The sequence below is a fragment of the Sinohyriopsis cumingii genome, chromosome 4 (assembly GCF_028554795.1).
Source record: "Sinohyriopsis cumingii isolate HCF-2022 chromosome 4, ASM2855479v2, whole genome shotgun sequence".
In the NCBI taxonomy this organism is placed as follows: domain Eukaryota; kingdom Metazoa; phylum Mollusca; class Bivalvia; order Unionida; family Unionidae; genus Sinohyriopsis; species Sinohyriopsis cumingii.
Window position 1 is genome coordinate 109,453,467 of NC_142964.1, and position 23,647 is coordinate 109,477,113.

The following is a 23,647-nucleotide window of genomic DNA, read 5'->3' on the forward strand; positions in this document are numbered from 1 at the left end:
CTGCGACCTCCCGCATTCGGTGCTGAAGCTCTAACCACTTAGGCCGAATAGAATGTCATATAATTGGAATGGTATTATGAATAACTAAATTACCCTTCTAAAATAAAAATAATGTAAATGTAATATGGAGGCTGGAAGGAAGAGATGAAGATTTTGTTGTTGTTGTTGTGGGGTTTAACGCCATTTTTCAGCACACGATAGGCGATACATGGTGGCCAGTATTAATGTTTGAGGAAGAATCCGGGAAAACCCCAGAAAGAACCACCGACCCACGAGAAGTTTTCTCACATACCCACATGAGGTGAGATGGCAGTGCTCCGTAACGGATAGCGCTTTAGACCACTCGGCCACTCGGGGCCCCAAGAAAGGAAGATAAAGAGAGAGCAAGTTTATTCTTACATCCCATCATCGCTAAGTTATCGCCGTTATGACACCATATAACTTGTCATACTGAAAAACCCACGCTAATCGAACATGATTTAAGACTCGTAACGTTCCATTCAGAGGCATCATGTATTCCCATGCCTAAGTAATTAACCGTCTATCTACGATCAATGGTTACCTAACGTATGATGACAGTTAATCACCTACCGGCATATATGAACATGAAATCCATATCAGCCGAGTTAGCCTTGATCAAAGCCCTTTGACAGATGCATTCTAAAGATAATGGGTGAAAATAACTGTCCGTCTGACACCTATGTTATCATTTTATCATTCATAGTGCTGCAACGTGACCAAATTCCGATATTTTATTCAGCCTATATTGTATTCCATTATTATCTTCATTTTCATTTCATTATCGGTTTTCCATTAATCAACTTCTTTGCACACTTTTTACTTTATTAGTTATCCTGCACTATAACATCATATTGAGTGTTCAGACTTGGGGTATGGTCACCTCTGCCTATAATTTTGTAATGGTATCCTTAGAAAAAAATGTAACTATATATATATATATATATATATATATATATATATATATATATATATATATATATATATATATATATATATATATATATATGATCTTATTCTAAGTCCATCCTATGGCATACTGCGTATTTTATTAGATTTGATAACTGTTATAACGCCTCCATTAACCAAAGTGTCTATACAGATACTTTTTGTAACCTGACATGGTCTTTTGTAACACTTAAAGCATGCTGCAAAACACTGCTCATACACGTCCTTTATATTTTGTCAGTTGTACTTTTTTCATAACATACAAAAATATACAAAGGAACGTAACCGTATTTGTAACAGACAGCCCCGGCATCGTGTGTATGATCCTGACACGTGGTGGGAATATTCATCCAGCCGTGGTTCGGACACCGTAAGATATCTCTCTCCGTCCCGTCGCACTCTAAACCACTCATGTAGACAGGAATTGTTCCTGTTGCCCAATCAAAACTTGACCTGAAAAATGTATATATCACAAATGCTATTTTAATTTCTGAAGATTTTAATATTAGAACATATATAGCGTCAATTATACGTGTTATGTATATTTAATTTGCATTGTTTGTTGGTTTTTCTCAATGATTATATGTTATTATATTTGCATTGTTGTAATTAAACTTAGTCAATATGGTTTGCTCTTTTTAAACTTTCACTTTGTATTCTAGGTTAATAAATTATTTGTTGAATTTTACAAAACGTGTTGGTTTTCGCTCATTGCTGTTACTTAGTTTAAGACCATAGTATTGTAACATACATATAATGAAATGTCATCCCTGCTTGAGCAGTGTCATAACAGGCGTTTGAGGCAAGCTTAACGGATCCGGTTCCAGGCACTAAACCCATAAAAAATGCTATAAGCTTTTTTATTACCGACAGTTTTTGCTGTAACTTGCACGTGGGCGAAAAATCCGTTTTGCGTTTGCGTCCGGTCCCGTCCCGTCACAAAGATCCGCGAACTTGAAATTTCTTCAGCATTTTTTCTGTAGATATTTTACCGTGTTTCATTATGGGGGCCGCTGTGCCGTGAGCTCGCATACATATACAAACAAATCGATATACGCTTGAAGCGCATAACTGAATTGCTATTACATAATTATTGTAGTAAAATATTTCATTATAAATGACACAGTTTGAATCATACCATTGTGAAATAATTCACCTCTGCGGCTAGTGCAAGTATTAAATTATCAGACCTATTGTGAATTTGTGACGTCACAGAAAAGACTAAATCGGTATTTATCCCAAATATGTCATCTCGACTTATCGAAGAGGCCCAACATATGCTATATCATTTTTCAAATACTTACTGAAACACCCTGATAAATTAACAAAGCTTGGGATCGCGCTGAAGCGAGCACGACGAAGACTTTGCGAAAAATATAATAATGGCCAGAAAGTCACCGCATAATATTATAATTGAAAACTTCACGTAGCTTTTGTTAACCGAGTTAACGGCGAACGAAGACAGCAAAACATCTAGCGAAAACAGCGAAGCGTCCAACGTACAAATTCAGTTAGAGGCCAATATTGCACGGTGGAATCAGTACTCGACTTAAGTGTGGTATCGGAATAATCAGCTTTGCTGAGCATGTGAATCTGTTCGAACACGTTTGAAACAACGACTGTCGCTGTTTTCCATGGCGATCTTATCCGAGCTACATCCTGCCAACGGACATGCATATCGGTCTCAAAAATACGAACAGCATGTGCGTGAATTTGAATATAGCAGCATAAAATTCCCTATGAATGTTACTGACGTCAAAAGGTTCGAAAAACTCAACACTGATATCACCGTTTCGTGTAAACGTGGCAAAGCGACCTTTATCCAAAGTGGCTATCATCACACGCACAAAAGCAAGATTCATGCAGGCGGTTGAAAGTTAATACGTTGCAGCTGAGTAACATGGACGGTCAAAAGGGGCGGTACAATTGAGTGTGGATAAAAGATCTTTCCGGAATGGTGTACCAGCATATTAAGCACTATGGTACAAACTTTCCGTTTTAACGCTGTCTGAATGTATTTAGCACACAAGAGCTGCTTGATAAACATTACCTTTACTGCGAGGGAGACAGCGAGAAGCCGATGCGTTCGATTATGCCGGAACTTGGTAAGAATAAATATTCCCGTGACAGACCAAAGTTCTTCGACGGAATCGTCACCTCCCGCTCCACCACCTCCCACGGTTTAATCGTATACGATACAAGTTGTTGAATAGCTCCCATGTGGGTTTGCTACACTGTTATCAGATGTGAAAAAGAAACTGAGCCGCTAATATTATACCGTGGCAAGGTCTTGACTGAGGTGTTTACTAAATCGCTTAAGGTGACAGCGAAGTGGATCCGACATCATCTTTCCTAGCCAGCTGACATCATTATGATATCATTTTCTTTGTCACATCTGATACCTCTCTTTGTCACATCTGATACCTCTCTGAACTCACCCATGTGTACACACCAGCAAGATACTTACGCTCCTCTTCTGACAATCGTATACTCATTATTCCAAGTATGAAAACAAAGTCATATGGACAGCGTTCTTTTGCATACCAGGGCCCAGCAACGTGGAATGAATTGCCCACTGAACTTAGACACAAAGACACAGTGATCACATTCAAGAGGGCTCTCAAAACTCACTTATTTCGACAGCAACAACAAACTTAAAGACCTAATAATGTTTCCTACCTGAAATATTCTCAGCATGTTTTTTATTTTATTTAAAAAAATGTTTTTCTAATTTCATGTTGTTTGTTTTTGTAATAATATTATTATGTTTCTTATCTTATGTGTTGTGTAAAGTTGTAAAGCGCCTAGAGCTTCTAAAGATTAGGCGCTATACAAAGTCCTCATTATTATTATTATTATTATTATTATGACCCGTGCTGACATTCGCAAGTTTTCCGTGGCGAATCAATGTTGGGTTTTTCAGCTGTATCGATAAAAGAAGATATCAGTCATTGCCACTTTACAGGCGCTTGCATATGTGCCACACACAAAGCATGCAATTTATATTTGCGAAGGTACCCGGCAAAATAAATTTCTGGATGTGCTTCATAGCCTGAGCGGGTGTGATGGTCACTTAATCGTGCAAAGAATCGAAACAGCATTGGACGAGGCAATAAGTGTCATTATCAAGAGCACGGAAAATATAGTATGTCAACTCGTCCGCGTTCGAGTACCTAATAATACGAAAATTAAGATATCAGCCTTGTGAACTATGTTGGGAGTCGTTACACAAAACAATACACTGAATAGCTTCATCGGTGCCGATAAGTAGTTCTGTCACAACGCTTATTTGGTCAGCCGCGCTTTGGCGATATCCAAGTTAACTTTTGCCCCCCTAGGTACTTTTTTCAACGGATATTTTGCTCTTCCAATAATTGCGCGGACCGTAGTGAGTAGTAGCCAATTTCTCTTTCAGGTTGATTATATTAATAAGCCATACCTTCAAAATGGTGCATTAACAACTATAACCGGATCTTACGATCCACCGAAAGCAATCTTGGGCTTCGTGCCTCTTTTGTTAATCAATATGACGAGTCGTTCTCCAACAGCCGGTCCCGCAATCACATTCAAGTCATGGACGAGATGCAAGTCAGCATTTTGACGCGCACGGATATACCTTGATGTTTTATACACTTCATCGTCAACGACTAGCGAAGCAGTAATCTGCTATTGACGCCACTGGTCCGGAAAAAATATTCATGTCATATACGATTACGTCATGCTTGACCGGCGAGACAGCCCCGCCAGATATAACAACGAATATGCAAGATGTGCAAGATATGCAGGCCCGATGTTTTACAAGGATGCAGTCGACCATGCCGATCATAAAGCAAACAACGCAAACGCATATGTAGCATCCGAACTTGTCAGCACCATCCCGAATTATAACCTTGGATTCGTGCAGCGTCTAGTACAACTGTGCGATTCAGTTACATATTTTGGTTTTACAGCTAAGCCTGTTAGGTTATTTTCGGAACCAATTACATGGTAGTGTTAACCCGATAAAGCGACGAGCACGGTGCAATTTTGACGTGTTGGAAATGACGCTGCCGGCCAAGCTATGTCGAAATTTACATTGCTGGTTCTTGTGATAACGCTAGTACTGGACACAGAAACGAGTTTATTGTCATTTATGTAGTCTTGAGTCACGTCAACTATATAATTTAGCGCTCATCACAGGGTCGATACAAAGCGCTGTTCGTCGATAGGGTGAATGCCAAATAAGTAGCCAGTAAAACACTAGCGTACCAAGACATGAGTTCATGCTTTTCAAAATATGAATTGTGTGCATGACAGACAGGCCAGAAGCGTAACGATACTGCGCCAGTTAAGTGATTCTTAAGTTTTTCTGCCTATAAGCGGTCATCAGGAACCATCCGAAGAAATTTGCTCGATTGGGGAACCAAAAAAGTCTCACATGCATATAACTAGCTGACATTCTCCGCATGTGGAAAACCGGAATTGTTTGCCTGAATTAGTAAGGAGGACCTGGAATTCATTGGGTCACGTACGCGGTAACACATCGACGGAATAGCAAATGGCCGACTCAGTTTTATTGCTTTCGATGAGGCCTTTGACAGACCTAATCGTCGTATCGTAAAGGGTAGGAGTCAGTATCGTATTTGTTCATTATAAACGGATCTATAGGCAGGTGAGGTGTTATGATTATATTGATAAATAATTATCTGTATGATAAATTAATATCACGTATTTAACAAGTCCATGTTCAAGTAATGTCACGCGGAGATAAAATTCAGTTCGAAGCATATATGTCTATCTCAGAAGGTACTTAATCATCATTGGCGTTCGTGCTTAAGATTTATCATTACATATACGTGATAACTTCTAAATAACCACGCGATGGCGATGTTGCGCAATTTGCTGAGGGGTAATTGATCAGCTGTTAGGAAATTCCAATATCGAATCCATCCATGAATACTCTGAAATATAATTTACGTGAGGGACAAACAGAATCGATCATTGGGATCATCCTGGTGTGTCAATGTCAAGATAAGGCGTGAAAATTGCCAGTGATTGTTTCTACAACAGTGGGATATAATTCTCTAACAGTTATATCAAACCAACAATAACTCGATCGGCGAAAGAAATACCCAGTCTAATATTTAACACGGATGCGCTTACCCATGTAACAGTTCTTGCGTAAAAACTATAATGGTTGTTAAAAGCACTAAGTAAATGGGCCATCGATGTATTTCTAGGCGAACGTGGCAATTGGCAAATAACTGCAGAAGACAAAAATATTCCTCTGGCTAGAAGTGCATATGCATGGTGCATGTTGCATCCGAACCAGGCTCGTTTGTTGTACAATTATACTTCGCGGTGGCAATGTTAATATAAGAACTGTAGTTGGTGGAACCTCGAGGCTACCGACGCGATAAAATAATCGAAGCGGAACATCAACTATGATATGAAATCATAAATAAAACCCTGGTACTTGCGAAATATAAACGTGAGTGTGCTGTCGTGGATGCTATTCGCAGACTTGCCGCGGTAACAACCGTGAACCTTGTGTGACGGAAATTTTGCCTACGGCAACTATCCCAAGCATGCCAATCCGAATTGTTGTCACGAGTATATCGATAGCAACTGGTTTAAACGCAGCGACCGGAAAAAAATATTTTTGTTACACTTGCATAAGCTAATACGTGCCTATTAAAAAATTCTTGCAGCCGCACAAAGTAGTCACAGGGCAGCTGCCAAGCTTTACTTGTTTGCCACTGAAGAAAAAAACGATTACTTCGGCCGAGTTCGAGATGGTGCTGACTAAAATGGAAAACTTCCCATGACTCCGGTCAGTTGGCCTCAAAAGCCCATTATGACACTACTATTTATTTTAAACTGGCACGAATATCCCAAAATGAAACAAATATCACGACAATATGCAAGTTTATAACGTTTGCAAGTTGTTTCTTCTTCTGCCTGCACATTGGATTTGCGATTTGATTGGATCATACTTACCCCCTTCTGATATCTCGCACAATAACGTGACACGGGTTTTCTTTTGAGAAACAAAATGTCATGGATCAGATTAAAGAAGTCAACGAAAGAAATTAGAACATGTACTATTTATGCGCTTTACACATGGTTTTCTGGACGATCAGAATCTTCTGAAGATCCTCTTCTTATGTTTCCTAGAAATATCCCATCAATAGACTCTGTAAAGACCGTGCCTATTTGGCAACTGTACACACCCATGCGAAGTTCCGTCTGCATATCCCAGCGTTCTACAGAAAACCCTTGCGTCAAAACGACTCCACAGATTGTTGCATATGGTGCCCCAGCGACCGTCAAAATAAATCTCAACTCGACCAGCATCTTGGAACTTACTCCCAGCCAACCGATACTGGATGACGTCTGTGAATACATAAACATTATGATTTAATCTCTCTCTCTCTCTCTCTCTCTCTCTCTCTCTCTCTCTCTCTCTCTCTCTCATACACACATATTTTAACAACAAACAAACAAACACACGTACTTTACTGAGGAAAGGGGCCTTGTATATTAATCCTACAACTGTGAATAGACCGATGAGGCAGGTTTTCAGCAAGTAAATGAATTGTATCTTGGGAAAATGTCTTTATCTGTAGATTATTATGAAGTTTTGTTCTTAAATTCACTTTCAAAAAATTAAAAATCAGAAGCCATCACAAGGCAGCTCAAAGCCTCAATGCTGCCATTACGTGCAAAAGTCGTACATGCCGAAACATCTGAATAATACTGAATCTTTAAAACTGTTGGTCCTAAACATCACTCGGTCCTATTAAAACCATATAATATCGGCATTTCAACACATTATGAGCCATGTAAAATCTTCTTCGAACTGAGAAACCTATCATTTTTCACAAGTGCACGAATTAATCCGACGTTGAAAGGCGACATCCGTAGTCAACCGATTTCAAACGAAAGCTGGAACACAAGATTTGATGACGTCACCGTTGTAAACATAAGTAGCCAACTCCACGTTATGTCTGATACAGTATGTGATCTTATGTGATATGCTATTCTCATTTTGCGTTTGATATCATGCAATAATCGGCCTAGCATTTACGAGTATTATTTCTTTAAAATCTTAACAGACCAATTAATGTAGAAATTAATATGAATTTGTCTTCAGCCTATGTTTGCTCTTCAAAGTATTCCAAAGCCACAGCTGATCATCAATATTCACTCGAGTCTTATTTTCATCTAATGCACTCTTTTTCCTCTCAGATCCGCTAAAAAAAGCTGGCCTTACTCTCATCACTTCTTCTCGAATAAATTTGACGGACACGTGTAAATGGTGTTATTAGATTAGTCACTGACGTAATTTGTCGATTCTATCACATGACTACTTCAGAGCATTCCCGAAAAAGAACAGAATTAGGAGCGACTTCGGAGACTAACTAAAGGTGGCACCTCTTATTTATAAACTGAATATTTGAACGTTGTTTAAACCTAACATCTTGATTATTTCAAAGAACAGTATTAGTCAGATTTTTTAACAAATCACTTTCTTCCTTCCAAACTTTAATTAGATTAGAAAACTAGTGAAACTTATGAAAACGGCGGCATCGGGGCTTTAATGTAAACAATATCAAGGTGTTTCAAGCAACTATTATTCTGACCAAGGTCAATCTTCAAATATGGTCAGTTGAATTGTTACCGTAATGAGTGTAGCAGAGGACTCCGGCTGAAGACGAATCCGTCAAGCAGTCAGAAGGAACATCCTTACTGTATTCACAGTCTGACAGACGGTCCTCAGCCCGTGTACAGCGAACGTCTGAAGCCCAAACTGGGTCCTGTTTATAAATGCTGCTTGATTTTGGAGTACCGAACACGACCCCGCCCTTGTAGCCGTTCTCCTTACAAATAACGGATGCATCATCGTTATCCCAGCCATGCCGGCATATTGTAGCGTTGGTGCCATACTGCTGGATATATACGTAACCGTTCTTGAAATTACTTATCAGAAACCTGGTTTCTGCAAACAGAATTCAAATTAAATTGGGTAATGTTAATATTTTGTGTGTTTCATGTCCTCCAAGATTGTCATTGTTCATACGCCTTGGAGTTATAAATGGAACCTGATTCAGTATTTATTACCTTTTATTCAAAATCAGATGCACCTATACATCATGGATAGAAATATCCAAGTTACAATATAAGTGAGTATAAACCGGTAACCATGAGCGTACATGTTCATCAACCACAACACAAACAGAAATTGAACTGTACCAGGCTTCTGCAATTCTTTTGTGTGACACCCATGTTCGGTAATGCTATATTACAATCTTGCCAGACTTATATAATTCTTCCGTGTGAAACCCATGCTTAGTAAAGTTACAATTCAATCTTGCCAGACTTTTACATCTCTTATGTGAAACCAGTGATCGGTGATGTTAATAATTCAACAATGCATTTGCGAAAGTCATGAGAATTTCATTTACAACGTATTTTCTCTCTAAAGAAATTGGAAGCAATAGTTGCCTTTGTTTCCTGAAGAAAGTTAAACATCCTTGCTGGATTTCGCAAATTTAGATGCCAGGTTTTCCTTGTACATAGTTATCGAAAAGAATATTTGATACAGAAGATGACAACTGTGCGAAATCAGAATATGTTAGCTCGTGAGGACACTTCGTCCTAATCGACTTAGCACTTACCATATGCTACATCTGGCTTTAGACAGACCAGACTTGCCGGTTCACCACGGGCACACTTTCCGGTAGCAAAAGAACACTCGGAGATATTTTTGGCGGTCGTCGCGCATGTAGCATTGGTGACGTATTTAGAGTAGTACCTTCCAAATCCGCCAGGTGGCAAAATTTGCGTGCTGTTATATCGTAGGTCCAGACACGCCAGAGATGCAACGTTATCAGTCAACGCGTCCGGACAGACAGGTACATAAACGTGGTCCACATAAAATTCCACACTTCCGATGATAAAATCATCAGTTTCACGTCCAGCAGCTAGACGAACTGAAAGAGCATGATCTTTTTAAAAAATATCATACATAAAAAAATCATTAAACTTTAGAATGGGGCTAAACATATATTTGACAAAGAAAAATTAAACATACCTACAAACTCAAATAGGAGACAGACGAAACTCTACCTCGGAAATTCACACACACGCGCGAGCACACACACACACACAAACTGATATGCGTGGCGCGGTACTAGCATGTAGCAAGAAGTTTATAAATATGGTAACAAGTACGAAAAATACCGATTAGAAATCCAAAGAATTAAATTTATTCACGTAAGATCGATAAATGCTGTAATTATAGCATTAAGCCACATCCTTTTCTATATGCTCTGCGAGAAAGAATATCAGTCTGGAACGAAGACCCACTGTTCTAACTTTAGGACTACCGACTAATATCTCAAATCTGTAACGAAGACCCACTGTCCAACTTTAGGACTACCGACTACCGACTGATATCTAAAGTCTGGAACGAAGACCCACTGTCCAACTTTAGGACTACCAACTAAGATGTCAAATTTGGAACGAAGACCCACTGTCCAACTTTAGGATTACCGACTGATATCTTAAATCTGGAACGAAGACCCACTGTCCAACTTTAGGACTACCAGCTAATATCTTAAATCTGGAACGAAGACCCACTGTCCAACTTTAGGACTACCAACTAGTATGTCAAATCTGGAAGCAATACAACCTCTCTCCAACTTTAGGACTACCGACGGAAATCTTAAATCTGGAAGGAAGGCTCACTCTCCAACCTTAGGACTACCGACTATCTTATATCTGGAAGGAAAACCCACTCTCCAACTGTAGGACTACTGACTGATATCTGAAATCTGTAAGGAAGACCCGCTCTCTAACTTTAGGCAAACTGACTGATATCTCACATATGGAAGACCCGCTCTCCAAATTTAGGACAACCGACTAATATCTCCAAGTCGAAGTTTCAATAGGAATATATCTACTGTGGGCAATAACGTTCTATAAATCGCAGAAAATGAACGATATTTTTGATAATTAGCCATTTCATTATGATCTACTCTTTGTTTTTGTTTCTTTTTATTTTGATTTGAATGTATCTAAATGAATCTAAGTGTTATGGAAAAACGTAGCTCTTTTTCTCTCCACAGTATTTTATTAAATTTAATATTTATCATACAAAACAATTACGACTCTATGTCATTAGCTTGCATCGTTACGAGCTGTATCTTGAATTCTATATGCGACTTCATAAAGGTAATAAAGTTAAGGTCATAAGAAGTACCTGATCCAAAGCAGTAAACCCTGACGTCGTGCTTATGGTCTATACAGTCTGGATCCGTCACGTTGAACGAAACATTATTACAACGGAACATCGACGCCCTGGGACCCTGACAAGTGACACCCGTAAGCAGCACATCCGGCACATTAACAGAGTCAGCAGTCCTGTAAAGTAAGTTGCAATCTACTGTAATGTCATGACCGGCTGAAGATATTAACATGGTTTTCTGGTGAGTATATTTGTCTGGCCAATATTTGATCGAATTATCTACATGTTATCTTTGTATGACGGTTACTTTTCGAAGGTAATCATAGAATAAACAAAGACCGCTCTAGTGGCCTAGTGGTTAGAGCGTCCGCCTCGGATGCGGGAGGTCGTAGGTTCGATTCCCGGTCGAGTCATACCGAAGTCTTACAAAAAAAATGGTACCAACACAGCTGCCTCGCTTGGCGCTCAGCATTAAGAGGTTAGTGTTAGGACTGGTCGGCCTGTTGTCAGGATAATGTGACTGGGTGGGATATGATGCTACATGTCTGCGGCATGATGCCCCAGTGCTAGACATCACTATAAACTGTCACACTGCAGACATCGTAGCGATATGACTGAAAAATTGTTAAAGCTACGTTAAAAATCCAAATCACACACACACACACACACGCACACACACACACACACACACAAAAACACACACACACACAAACACACACACACACGCACACACACACACACGCACACACACACACACGCGCACACACACACAAACACACACACACACGCACACACACACAAACACACGCGCACACACACAAACACACACACACAAACACACACACACACACACAAACACACACACACACACAAACACACACACACAAACACACACACACACACACAGAATAAAACAAGATCATCTTAACCTCGACGAAGTTAACGCAAAACTTACGCTGGAATGACATATCCGGAAATAAAACCGAGCTGTCTGCAGACGACATCGGCTTCTCTTGATGTCCATACCGTAGAGCATACTGTGCCGGACTTATTGTCAGCTTGGATCAAGACTGTACCGTAATGGGCCTTTCCACCCAGCAGAGTGACACTGGGTGCTGCATGATAAAATATATTTTGTGAGTAGATATGTGAAAGAAAGAAAAACTTCTGACATGGCATTGAAAGCTGTTGTCACACTTTGTCGATTAACTTTGATTAACGACAGGATCATTGCCAACCCTACATGGAAGCTGTAATTCTAAAGAATATGTATGTTTTTCATTTGGTATAATTATATTCTACTTCTTGTAACCCTGTACCAGGGCTTAGATAATCTCCGGGTGAAGATGGGGGAGAGGGAATAGGAACTAGGGTAAAAATGGGGGAGAGGGGAGGGGAACTACATATTGATGTTTATGATGGTGATGATTAGGCAGTTGTAGTGCGATGTTATACAATTTGTGATATTCATCAGATGACAAACATAACCAGGGTGTAATGAATGTTTCCATAGTTCACCACTAGGAAGATTTTATTAATCTCCAAGATAATTATCATGCAGAATAAAATAGAGCCGCTAACAAAATAAAAATCCGGGGCCAACAATGGACCGGGGGGGGGGGGGGGGGGGTGCGCCGTGACTATTTAATACACATGGGCTTACTGGATAGTTATTCTTGGGGCCCACAAATCCTGTCCGCGGCCGTGTGCAGACAATGAGTTCAGGCTAAAGTGATACTGACAACAAATTGTTGACCCCTGTTCTATTTTTGTTTCACATTGTAACGTTTCATCTTTTCAACATTTTAAATTGAAACTCTTAACTGGCATTAGACACCCAATAAGTTGCTGCAATAAATGGCAAGTAAGTACATAAAGTTGTTTTAATTTTTAAAACACAAACACACACACATACAAAACAACAACAACAGCAAACAACAACGCATCTGATTGAAATAAAACAATGAAGTGAAGTGTCATCCTGAGAGTGAAAACGGCTCTCGAATACCAAGACAATCTAGGCCTGATAAGGGTCACATGCTAAGACGCTGCTAGACGGTCGACATCTTGTGCCGTTCCAGCATGCTTGAAATGCCTGTCACGCACCCCCCACACGGAGAATAACAAAGATTTATTGTGTAGACTCCACCCTCAAACGTTCGGTTAAGTATATAAGAGTGAAGACTAAAGACTAAAGACTGACTGTAAAACCAAAATAGATTTATAGTAAATACTTCTACCGAGACTTAGTAAAATAATTAGTAAGCAGCCAATAAGGACACATATAGCTTGAAAAAAACATATATCTTTAAATTTTAAGATAGGCTTTTGTGCACCTATAGCGGGAGAGGAATTTAGTATAGGCACTTGGTGGGTGGTGTGAGGGTGGATATATCACTGCCAACAGGGGAGATGGTGTACTCAGAATAACCGGTCCGAACCATTCCTACCTGACAGATAAACTCCACTTCAAAAAGAGGAGACCAATTTGACTCATTAAGTTAGAATGACTAACACAAAAATGAAACCGAACAAAAAACAAGCAAACTAACAATAACTACTACGAGAGTTTGAAAAACATATGACATGTCTCGATGGACACAAGGGACTGGGGTTTATGTCCATTAAGGGAGAGGATGATGAGAGGCTATCATTAAATGTCACAAAATGACAAGAAAGTTATTGCCACGTGAAATATAGGTCAAACAGACCACGTTAAGCAATACGGGAGAAGAACGTATCAAGATGAATCCACTCACTCTCCAAGTTTTATGGTCCTAAGCAGAAGAGTATACAGAGAAGTTGTCAAAATATCACGTGGTGATGAACAAAGCACAAAGACATAGCCAAAGCATGTAAATATAGGTCACAATGCGCTTCTTTTGTTGTATGTGTGTTACAGTAGTAGATGCATACCATCAGCAATTTCACGATTCTAGCATGAATACTGACTGAGAAATGAACATCAACACATAGTTTAACCAAAGTATGTGAAGCATAAAATATGACACATAATTACCTACTATTCAGATGAAAGATTAACGCTCATCAAGATACATTTCCTCACCATGTTTCAGCATACTAGATAGGAGAGATAACCCATGTGGTCATGCGTGCACAATTATATCCTAAGCCAATTTAATGTGAAATGTAAGTCGCGGTGACTTTTTATAAGGGTATGTTACTCAGATATATGCATACAATCACCTAGTTTTAAGGATTTAAGCATGAAAAGTAAACACCCAAAACTGAAGCAAGAAATATTGACCATACTGACCTTCTCTGAAGGGAAGTATAGTACTGAACAAGGTACATACACTCGCTGAAATTAATGATTCCAGGTAAAAAAAAATATTACATCTGAGTTATAAAAAACTTATATTTGTCATGAACTAAACGCAAAGACATAACATAAGCCAGTAAAACGAGAAACGTAGGTCACAGTGACCATATTTTGTTGTAAGAATGTGGTATGATTAAACATGTACATACGATCACACATTTTTTGATGAGTCTGTAATTAACAATGATTGAGATTGAACCAAAGTCAGTTAAGATTCAAATATGAGTCAGTGTGACTTACTTTTGTGATGAGGGTGTAGGATTAATTACGATGCATTCCATCACCGTGCTTTTACTACTCCCGACATAACAGTGCATATATAGGGTGCCAGACACCTACATGGTCCAGACGTAAACACAATACCTTTACAAAGGCCAGCATAGAGAGTAGTGTATATCACGGTGGTCTGTTGCTTTATGGCTGTGTCAATGAGGCAGTGATGCATACAACTTTCTTCGCTGCTATTTTTAGTGTGAAGAGTGCTTGAGAAATAAGCTCAAAGGAAAATGTATCTAAAGTCGTTGAGGCGTGAAATATTGGTCATATTCACCTACTGTAGTGATGGGGACGTTGTACGCATCATGACGTCCCCCCCCCCCCAACTGAGTTCTATGATTCAAAGTATAACGGTATTTAAACTATGCAAAATAGCTACAAGTAAAACTTTAATCGAGAATCTACAACTATTGTACCTGTATGCATAATGCTAGCATCCCCGCCAAAAGTGTAGGTTCTATGAAACCTAATAAACGCTAATGCCTAGGGCCTATGAAGAAAGAACGAATGTGACTCAGGCCCGGCCCTAGGGCAAGGCGAACGAGGCAACCGCCTTTTGGTCCTTGCTTTCAGGGGCCCCGCGCTGCTGACGGAAATCAACTCCGCAATACAACTTTTTTGCTTGGGGCCCGGCTCATCGCTTGCTGCCTTGGGTCCTGCACATCATAGGGCCACTTCTGCTGTGACTCATTCAGACTGTACAAATATATGGCTGGATCAGGTCCAGTGTTAGTGGGGATATGGTCCAAAATTCAAAAGGGCCCTCGCTTTCCTCGAATGGGAACCAAAGCTACTAAAGTATATATCTATTCACTCAAAGTGTGCATTATACCAAATAAACGTGCGCGAGAATAAAACGATGGTCAAATTTAAAGTGACAAGTGACTGTACATGTGTGTGTGTGTGTGTGTGTGTGTGTGTACTTTAATTTTAGTCTGAGGGTGCGGAAACCCTCACATCTGGCCCTGCATATATGCGTATAGATTTATATGTACGAACGCAGAGTGGAGCACAGCAGCTTTGTAGAGGTGAGCCAGTCAACAGTATAAGACATACATTCATTGTTTGTTACAATACAAAGATTACAAGTGTGATTCCAAGTCATAAATCGGTTTTTCTCTTTAGAATGGAGAGGGATACATTCAGCAACGGGTACAATACATGCATGATGTTATGTGTTGGCTTTTGTTGCCGTTGTTTGTTTGTTTGTTTTTTATTTATTATTAATTATTATTTATTTTATTTTTGTCTTACCTGATGAAATGTAGCACCAAACCCCTGCAGCCGATTTGTTTTGACCGCAAACCTGGAACATTTGTTTACATTTACCCAGATTTGTCTCATTTCCAAAGCAGTTTATTTCTGATATTACATATGGTGTGGTTTCTTCATAAGACATCGTGGTTGCCACACCTCCCGCATACCCCATTTGTTTGCAAGTGACCTGGGCGTCAGAGTCGTCCCAGAAGTCGTCGCAGATCTGGCCCCATATTCCGTACATGTAAACAAGCACCTGTCCGTAGTTAAATGGGCCGTTCACAGACAGACGGACGCTGTTTTCTGCAGAACAAGCGAATATATATATATATATATATATATATATATATATATATATATATATATATATATATATATATATATATATATATATATATATATATATATATATATATATATGTGTGTGTGTGTGTGTGTGTGTGTGTGTGTGTGTGTGTGTGTCAAATTGTGATCCGCCAACGGTACATTAATACGCATATATAAACTTAGCCTAAACCATGAATGTCCTTACTACAGTATCGACAGGCTATTACAAGTTTATACCATTGGTATTGAGAACAATGCAGATAAATCCCATCGAAAGTGTTGTTTTGGGGTTTGACGCCATTTTTCAGCACATGATAGGCTATACATGGCGGGCCAGTTAATATGATGCAAGCAGAACCCGGAATAGACTTGGGATGAACCATTTCCCTAAGGGAAATTACTCTCAAGCTTTCTCACAGACCCACGCTGGCCGATCCTTAGACTCAAACACACGCAGACAATGATGAGATGTCGTTAATCTCTAAAGACGAGCTCTTTTGACCACTCGGCCTTTGACCACTCGGCCACATGCCTTCTCCTTCCCTCACTGAAAAGTGTACACATACCGTCACGACGATCAATGTTATTGTAGGTCACTTGGTGTAAGTTCAGTTTTGAGTGTTTCATCCAGCTGATATTCTTGTTCCGTCTGACTCCGGTCATTCACGTATTTACCCCCGTAAGTACGAGAGAAGGGAAAACGGGATTTCGATGAAATCGTGTACAGTGTTCATTTTATGTAGAAAACGGGGATTATTAATATTTTTCTCATTAGTTTAATCTGCCGTTTATGAAATTAGAAATTGATCACTGATCAAGTTAGTACAGAGCGATAATTGTTCGAACTATGTTCATATATGCGTATTAATGCCTCAACGGCAGACCACAAGTTGATATCCAGACAGTATTAGTATATCAAATTGATTTACGGCAGCACTTAGAGCCGATGCTATTTTTAATGTATAGTGTATAAATAAATATAAAAAACAAATAGAACTAGAAGGTCCTCTGCAACTGATTTAGCTTACCGTTTGTGTATCGTTTTTCAGTTAATTTTGTTTAATAATAGAACCGTTCCGTTTCCGCCCCATCTGTTATATTTTCTTTTCGAACTTCTTTTCATTGGCGTACCGTCTTAAACAGTTTTCTACCATCATGGATGTTCCCACCTGTTTAAATGTTTAGCACCGTTTCTTCCAGCCTCTTTCCAAGTTTTGAAAGTCCTTTCGTTGCGTACTGTTTTTATTTGTTCACAATTTGATTATGTTTCCGTGCCATTCCAAATGTTTGCTTAAGTTGCCTGTTCGTCTTCACGCCTATTTCCGAAAGTCTGTGTCGCGCACTGAACTATAACGCAAGCGTAACGTTTGGTCTTTATATCGTTTCCCATATTGCAATATATGTTCCAAACGTTGTAAGCGATTTTTTTATATATGTTAAAGTAAAATAAGTCAGATAAAGTTCGTCAATGGTTAACAAAGCCTGCACAATTAAACGCTGACTACAGAAATTGACTCGAATTTTAAATAATTGAAATTTTTCAATAACAGGTGCATAATACAAGGATAGCAAAAGTGAGAATATACATGCATTAAAAACACGTCAGTCGTATATGTAATCGATTAAGTAGCATCACTCATACCCAGGTAGTTCATGTTTTACCTCACATAATTGCAACAGATGACAACAAAACACCATAAACCGGATATCAATAAATGGATGCATCCGATATCATCGCGTGCAGCTGCTGCATTGGTTACAACACTGATTGACAGGGGAAAATTTCAATTTTCGAATGTCTTTTTTTCTCCCTTTGAATCTTGACATAAATTTCTTATTGATTTTAGGAAGTTGCATTTTCTTTAGAAAAAAAGAATCAGTTTATATACGGGTGAAAATAGTTTAATGGCCAAACTGGAACGCCGCCTTAGCCACAGTGCCGTTCATACTACAAAAGTGGCTACCTTTCACTAATGACAAAGAAGTTGCATCTGGTCATCTACAATTTTATTAATAAAGCAGGTTAATTTCAGCATTCAATCAAATTCACAGAAGAAATATCAAATACAAATCATGGACATAAGAACAACAATCATTTAAAGCAAACTCCACAACATCATCAACACTTGTCCCAATCCGGCTGCCACTCAAAAACATTGCATTCAAAACAACCCTTTAGACAGGTGCAAAGCGTAAGAAGAATCTGCTCTGAAGAAGAGACATCCGAAAAGCAATCTTAATAATATGTCCGGTTACGAATCAAGATGATTTTTTTGGATGCAACGAATATTAACCTAATACATAAAATAGCCCGAGTGGACATTGTCTTGACCCCAATGGACAAACTGCGAAAGAAGACAATGTTCCCGGAGATAAATTGGCATTCAGTCTGATAGAAAGTCACTCTGTTATACAAATTAATGGGTGGTTACACTGAATAGTAGAACCGTGAGACAATAAGTACATTTTCTTGTCTATATAATAAAAATGGTGTATTACCTGTGGACTTTGAGACGACATTAAACTGTTGTAAAGATGGTCCGACGTTCATCCTAATACTTTCGTCTCCTAATTTTGTGGTAAATGTTACGTAAGAAAAACAATACATGATATTTGTCATTGAATTATAGTATCTAATTTTTGCCAAAAGGTTTATCAAGCCATGTAACATTAATTTATACTTGCCTTTGTAATAAGTGTGTAGATACGGCAGCTAAATAAGGAAGAGTGTATAAGAATGTAAACAGGTAATTCAATGCATACATATTTCTCAAAATTCAATCATCTCTGTAATACATAGATTTTGTTGATTGATTTATCTTTTCAAACCAATTCTGATACAATCTTTTCACTGTTTGAAAATATATTGATGCATGAAAATTTTTAAATCGCGCATATTTTGTTAGCTCGAAAAAAAAGAATCCTCAGCAATTTCGTAAACGACGATTCTCATTAATTAAATTAAAACCATATGCCTTAGGATTTTCTGACATTTTTAAATAATTAGTATTTAGATTGGCGTTAATAAACTAATTCGTTTAGTTTTTCATTTCACCTAGTCAAATGGAACTACGTTGATCCACTGACGAATACTTTTTTTTCCCAGCAAGATAATCAAGTGATTATCTGCCTATATTAGCCTACATTCAAAATTGGTTGATGTGTTTAGTTTTGTGGGTTTAACGTCATTGTTCAGCACATTCTAGCCTATGCATGGCGGCCAGTATATTATAGGAGGAGCCCAGGAAGAACCACTGGTACATGGAAAGTTACTGACAATCTTTCTTACATACCCACGTTGACCGAGCGGGACTAGAACCTACAGGGGAAAAGGTGAGATGTCAGTGATCTGTAAAGACGAGCACCTTAGACCACTCGGCCGGCCATGCAATTCTTCGTTTTTCCATTTATAAAACTTGACTTTTAATCGGCACCATTGTTCTGCAGAAGTTCCGTTAAACTAATGCATGCATAGTTACTATCTCATTTTTCATTTTAGATTTTAGTTTTCGATCTTAGATTAGAATATTAGATTCTGGATTATAATTTTGGATTCTGGATTATACTTTTGGATTCTGGATGTAACTGCAGCATAAGTGTTATCCTAAACAAAAATTAGGGTCTCCACACATCGCCATCAATGCAGTACCCTGTTACGTTTCCTTTGTTGTTGGCATCCAAATTTTGATCAGCTGCCGGTACCTTAGACACAAAAAGGCTTCTTGCTACACTGAAATATTATATTTAACAACATATACGTATTACATAGTATAAAGTAACTCCTTTTTATGCTATATTACTACTTGATACTTGGATTTTAGCTCAAGAACAAGGCAGTATGAAAATATATTTTGTTTACGTTTTTTGTATTTGTAATTGTTATTTGTCTGTGTCGTCGCCTTGAAAAAGGGATTCGTAGATCTCGAAAGTACTTGGCCAGAATTTAGAATTGCTGAGCCGTTCTTTTCCATATTTCTTTCCCCATCATTTTTCTTTGACAAACACGACTTTTCAAAGATCCGGTGCATATAAAGAGATTGTTTTTTGGCTTTATAATTTGTAACTCACATTTGTATTATGTACGAATCTGATCAGAGACTCGTTCTAATGGACGTTTTGTATAAATCTGATCTGCGACATGTCGTAAGCAGAATGTTGTGTACAAATAAGATCTGCGACATGTAGTAAGCCGAAGGATGTGTACAAATCTGATCTGCGACATATCATAAGCAGAATACTTTGTACAAATCTGATCTGCGACATGTCGTAAGCCGAATGTGTAAGAATCTGATCTGTGACATGTCGTAAGCCAAATGTTGTGTACAAATCTCATCTGCTACATATCGTAAACCCTATAATGTGCATAAATCTGATATGCGACATGAAAGCCGAATGCTGAATATGAATCTGATCTGCGACATATCGTACGCCAAATGTTGTGTACAAATCCAATATGTGACACATCGTAAGCCGAATATCGTGTACAAATCTGATCTGCGACATTTAAGCCGAATGTCGTGCACCAATCTGATCTGTAACATGTCATAAGCCGAATGTTGCATATGAATCTGATCTGCGACGAATCCTAATCCAAATTCAAAGGTTTAGGACCTCGAAACCCCACGAAAACAATCCGTATACTGAAGAAGAAGAAAAAACAGACTCCTTATAGTAAACCAGTACAGTGCAGTCTAGAGCTATATCTCAGCACATGACTCCTTTGAAAAATACAAGAATTATATGGCCTGCATGTTGAGTCCATAATGAAAATATCTCTGTAGAACGTGTGACTTTGACCTCTAAGTTGGGCGAGCATGTCGCAGAATGGATTGTCTTAGCTTGATAATAATTCATCCAAAGCGTGATGAAAGTACATCAAGGGGTTTTAAATATATAACCAAATAAAACACTTGAGCCTAGTCGTTACGCAAATTTCAATGACTGTGACTTCAATCATAAGGTCAAAGTTTCTAACGAGCTAGAATTCAAAACAAATTGTGTTAGATTCATATTCAGTTTATCCAGGTATGAAGCAGACCATTAGGAAATGTAAACAAATGAAAGAAAATCAAATTCTAACTCAACCCTTAATGCAAATTTGATTAACTGTGACAGGGACCGAGTTTCTTTGACTTCATAACGAATCTTCCTTGTACAATGAGAATCAATCGAGCGGTATAAAAAATATATACGAGTGAAAAGTTTAACCGAAACCGTCACAAATTTTTGATATATTATTGTTAATGCCGATTCCGATTATATTACCGTGGGCTCGACAATAAAATCGATCATATCGATATCCTTGATATGCATTTTTTATTTCTTTACGTAAGATATACAGATACTACAAATAAACTATTGATATGTTACTTACCATCAGCTGTTGTATGATGGAAGCAATTAACAGCAGCATATTGACCATCTCTAGACAAGCACTGATCACTACTGAACCTGCAGGACGTGATTGAAGTCTCTGACCCTGTGCACCCGGCAACACGGGTTGTGTACCGCTCTGTCTGCAGCACCCCGTAGCTGCCAGTTGGTAGAGACCTCCCCTGTTCGTAGCCCAGCTCTCTACAGACTACCATAGCCTCTGTGTAAGAAAACACCTCGCCACAAAGAGTCACCCAGGTCTGATTCAGGGTAACCTCCACGATTCCAGAACTTATTTTCCCACCAACCAGGCGGACTGCAAAAAGGGATAAGTTCACATAAACATCGTCAAGTTTTCATTATGTATAATGCAGGGACCCATGTGGAGCTGGTACACACACACACACACACACACACACACACACACACACACACACAGAGTAAAAAATACAAAAAAAAACAACAAAAAAAACAAGAATAAGCGCCAAACAACCAGAACCTATCCTAGAGTAACTTTTCATTACAGTTAGACGGTTCAAGTAATTCCGTGGAAACGCTCAAGATGCAGGAGCATGACGTTCCAAATTACAATGTCATGTTCCAGTTGGATAAGCATTAAATAATCTGACGTGTTTGCTAAATCGTAACACATAAAACCTAACAGCCACCCCCCCCCCAGCCCACAAACATTTTAATATAGCAATTGTCACAGACTATTTCTACACGTGTTTAACCTTCTTTTTTATTATCAATTTAATTCATTTTCATTAAGGTATGATGGCATGTACTCTCACGCAATAATAAGTATTCATTAAAGTCGAATTAGTAATTGCCTTTGTGACCTCCTGCACAAATGCATGGGTGAGACATTTTTATGTAAAAGCGTAAAAGAGGAAGTACATATGAATTTCTGTTAGGATGGGTTGTTTTAACATTTTACTTGAATTTAGAAAATCGGAGTAGTCTTTCTTAGATCTTACAGAAGGATCATTACTCGACTACTTCGTTGATTCATTGTTAGGTATTATTAATTTGAGCAAGGTGTATATTGTGCTATAAAAACGGTGAGATGATTTGTGTGGAAATTTCTAGATAATACTAACTAGTACAAATGGCTCCTTAACACCTCTCTCTCTCTCTCTCTCTCCATACAGTACAAACATTGTCCACTGTTCGATTGAAATCTACATTATTAGCGGATTCGTTCACCTCAATATGCATTCAGTCCAAGAGTACACGATTACAGGTATATTTTCTAAATCATTTTCGTTCCAGTTCATTCATTTGAAAATCAGACAGACATACAGACATACAGAGACAGACAGAAAGATATACCCAGATTTTGTGTCATAGATGTTGATAGAGTTGCGGCCAAAACTGTCAACAGAAATCCGAAATCCGCTGTGATGGTCGCCATTATACTTTCCTTCAAATCCTTCACATTCAAATCTTTACGAAAGCGACGATAGTTAGAAGAAGGTAACGAAGACCCCTCAGATCAGGCGTACTTCTTAAGTAGACGGCAGTCGAGTTTACATTTTTTAAAAATGGAATCTCTCATTCATGTTTTTGCTAAATACCGATAAGGAGATCACTAATACAGGTTCCAATAAGCTGTTAGCCCCCTTGTATGATCACACGACAAGGTTAACACAACAAACGTTATTACAAAATGATCTACACACGTTGTTTGGAGTCACGGCTCAGTGAATATTCTTGCCTCTCTATGCATAGCGCCAGTTTTCTTCCTACACACATTTCGTAAAATTGTTTAATTTGTATCTCTGTCAGTACAGAAATCCAATTACTGCCCAAGCAGATAATTGTGAACTTTCGGTGTGCCTTTGAGAAGGATACTTGTCTCCCATTTTCTT

At 38.6% G+C, this 23,647-nt stretch overlaps 1 protein-coding gene across 1 annotated transcript in view; it reads right to left on the reverse strand.

Moving 5' to 3' along the window:
- Positions 1-23,429, reverse strand: part of LOC149801863 (scavenger receptor cysteine-rich type 1 protein M130-like) — a 54,979-nt gene extending 31,550 nt beyond the window's left edge. The window contains exons 1-9 of the mRNA XM_089956234.1: positions 23,109-23,429; positions 21,775-22,089; positions 16,071-16,376; positions 12,153-12,312; positions 11,213-11,373; positions 9,627-9,941; positions 8,630-8,947; positions 7,179-7,341; positions 1,253-1,419 (exon numbers count right to left, since the gene is read on the reverse strand). Coding sequence (XP_089812360.1) covers positions 1,253-1,419; positions 7,179-7,341; positions 8,630-8,947; positions 9,627-9,941; positions 11,213-11,373; positions 12,153-12,312; positions 16,071-16,376; positions 21,775-22,089; positions 23,109-23,190 — 1,987 coding nt within the window. The 5' untranslated portion in view covers positions 23,191-23,429. The remainder of the gene's footprint in view (positions 1-1,252; positions 1,420-7,178; positions 7,342-8,629; positions 8,948-9,626; positions 9,942-11,212; positions 11,374-12,152; positions 12,313-16,070; positions 16,377-21,774; positions 22,090-23,108) is intronic.
- Positions 23,430-23,647: the final 218 nt, after the last annotated feature.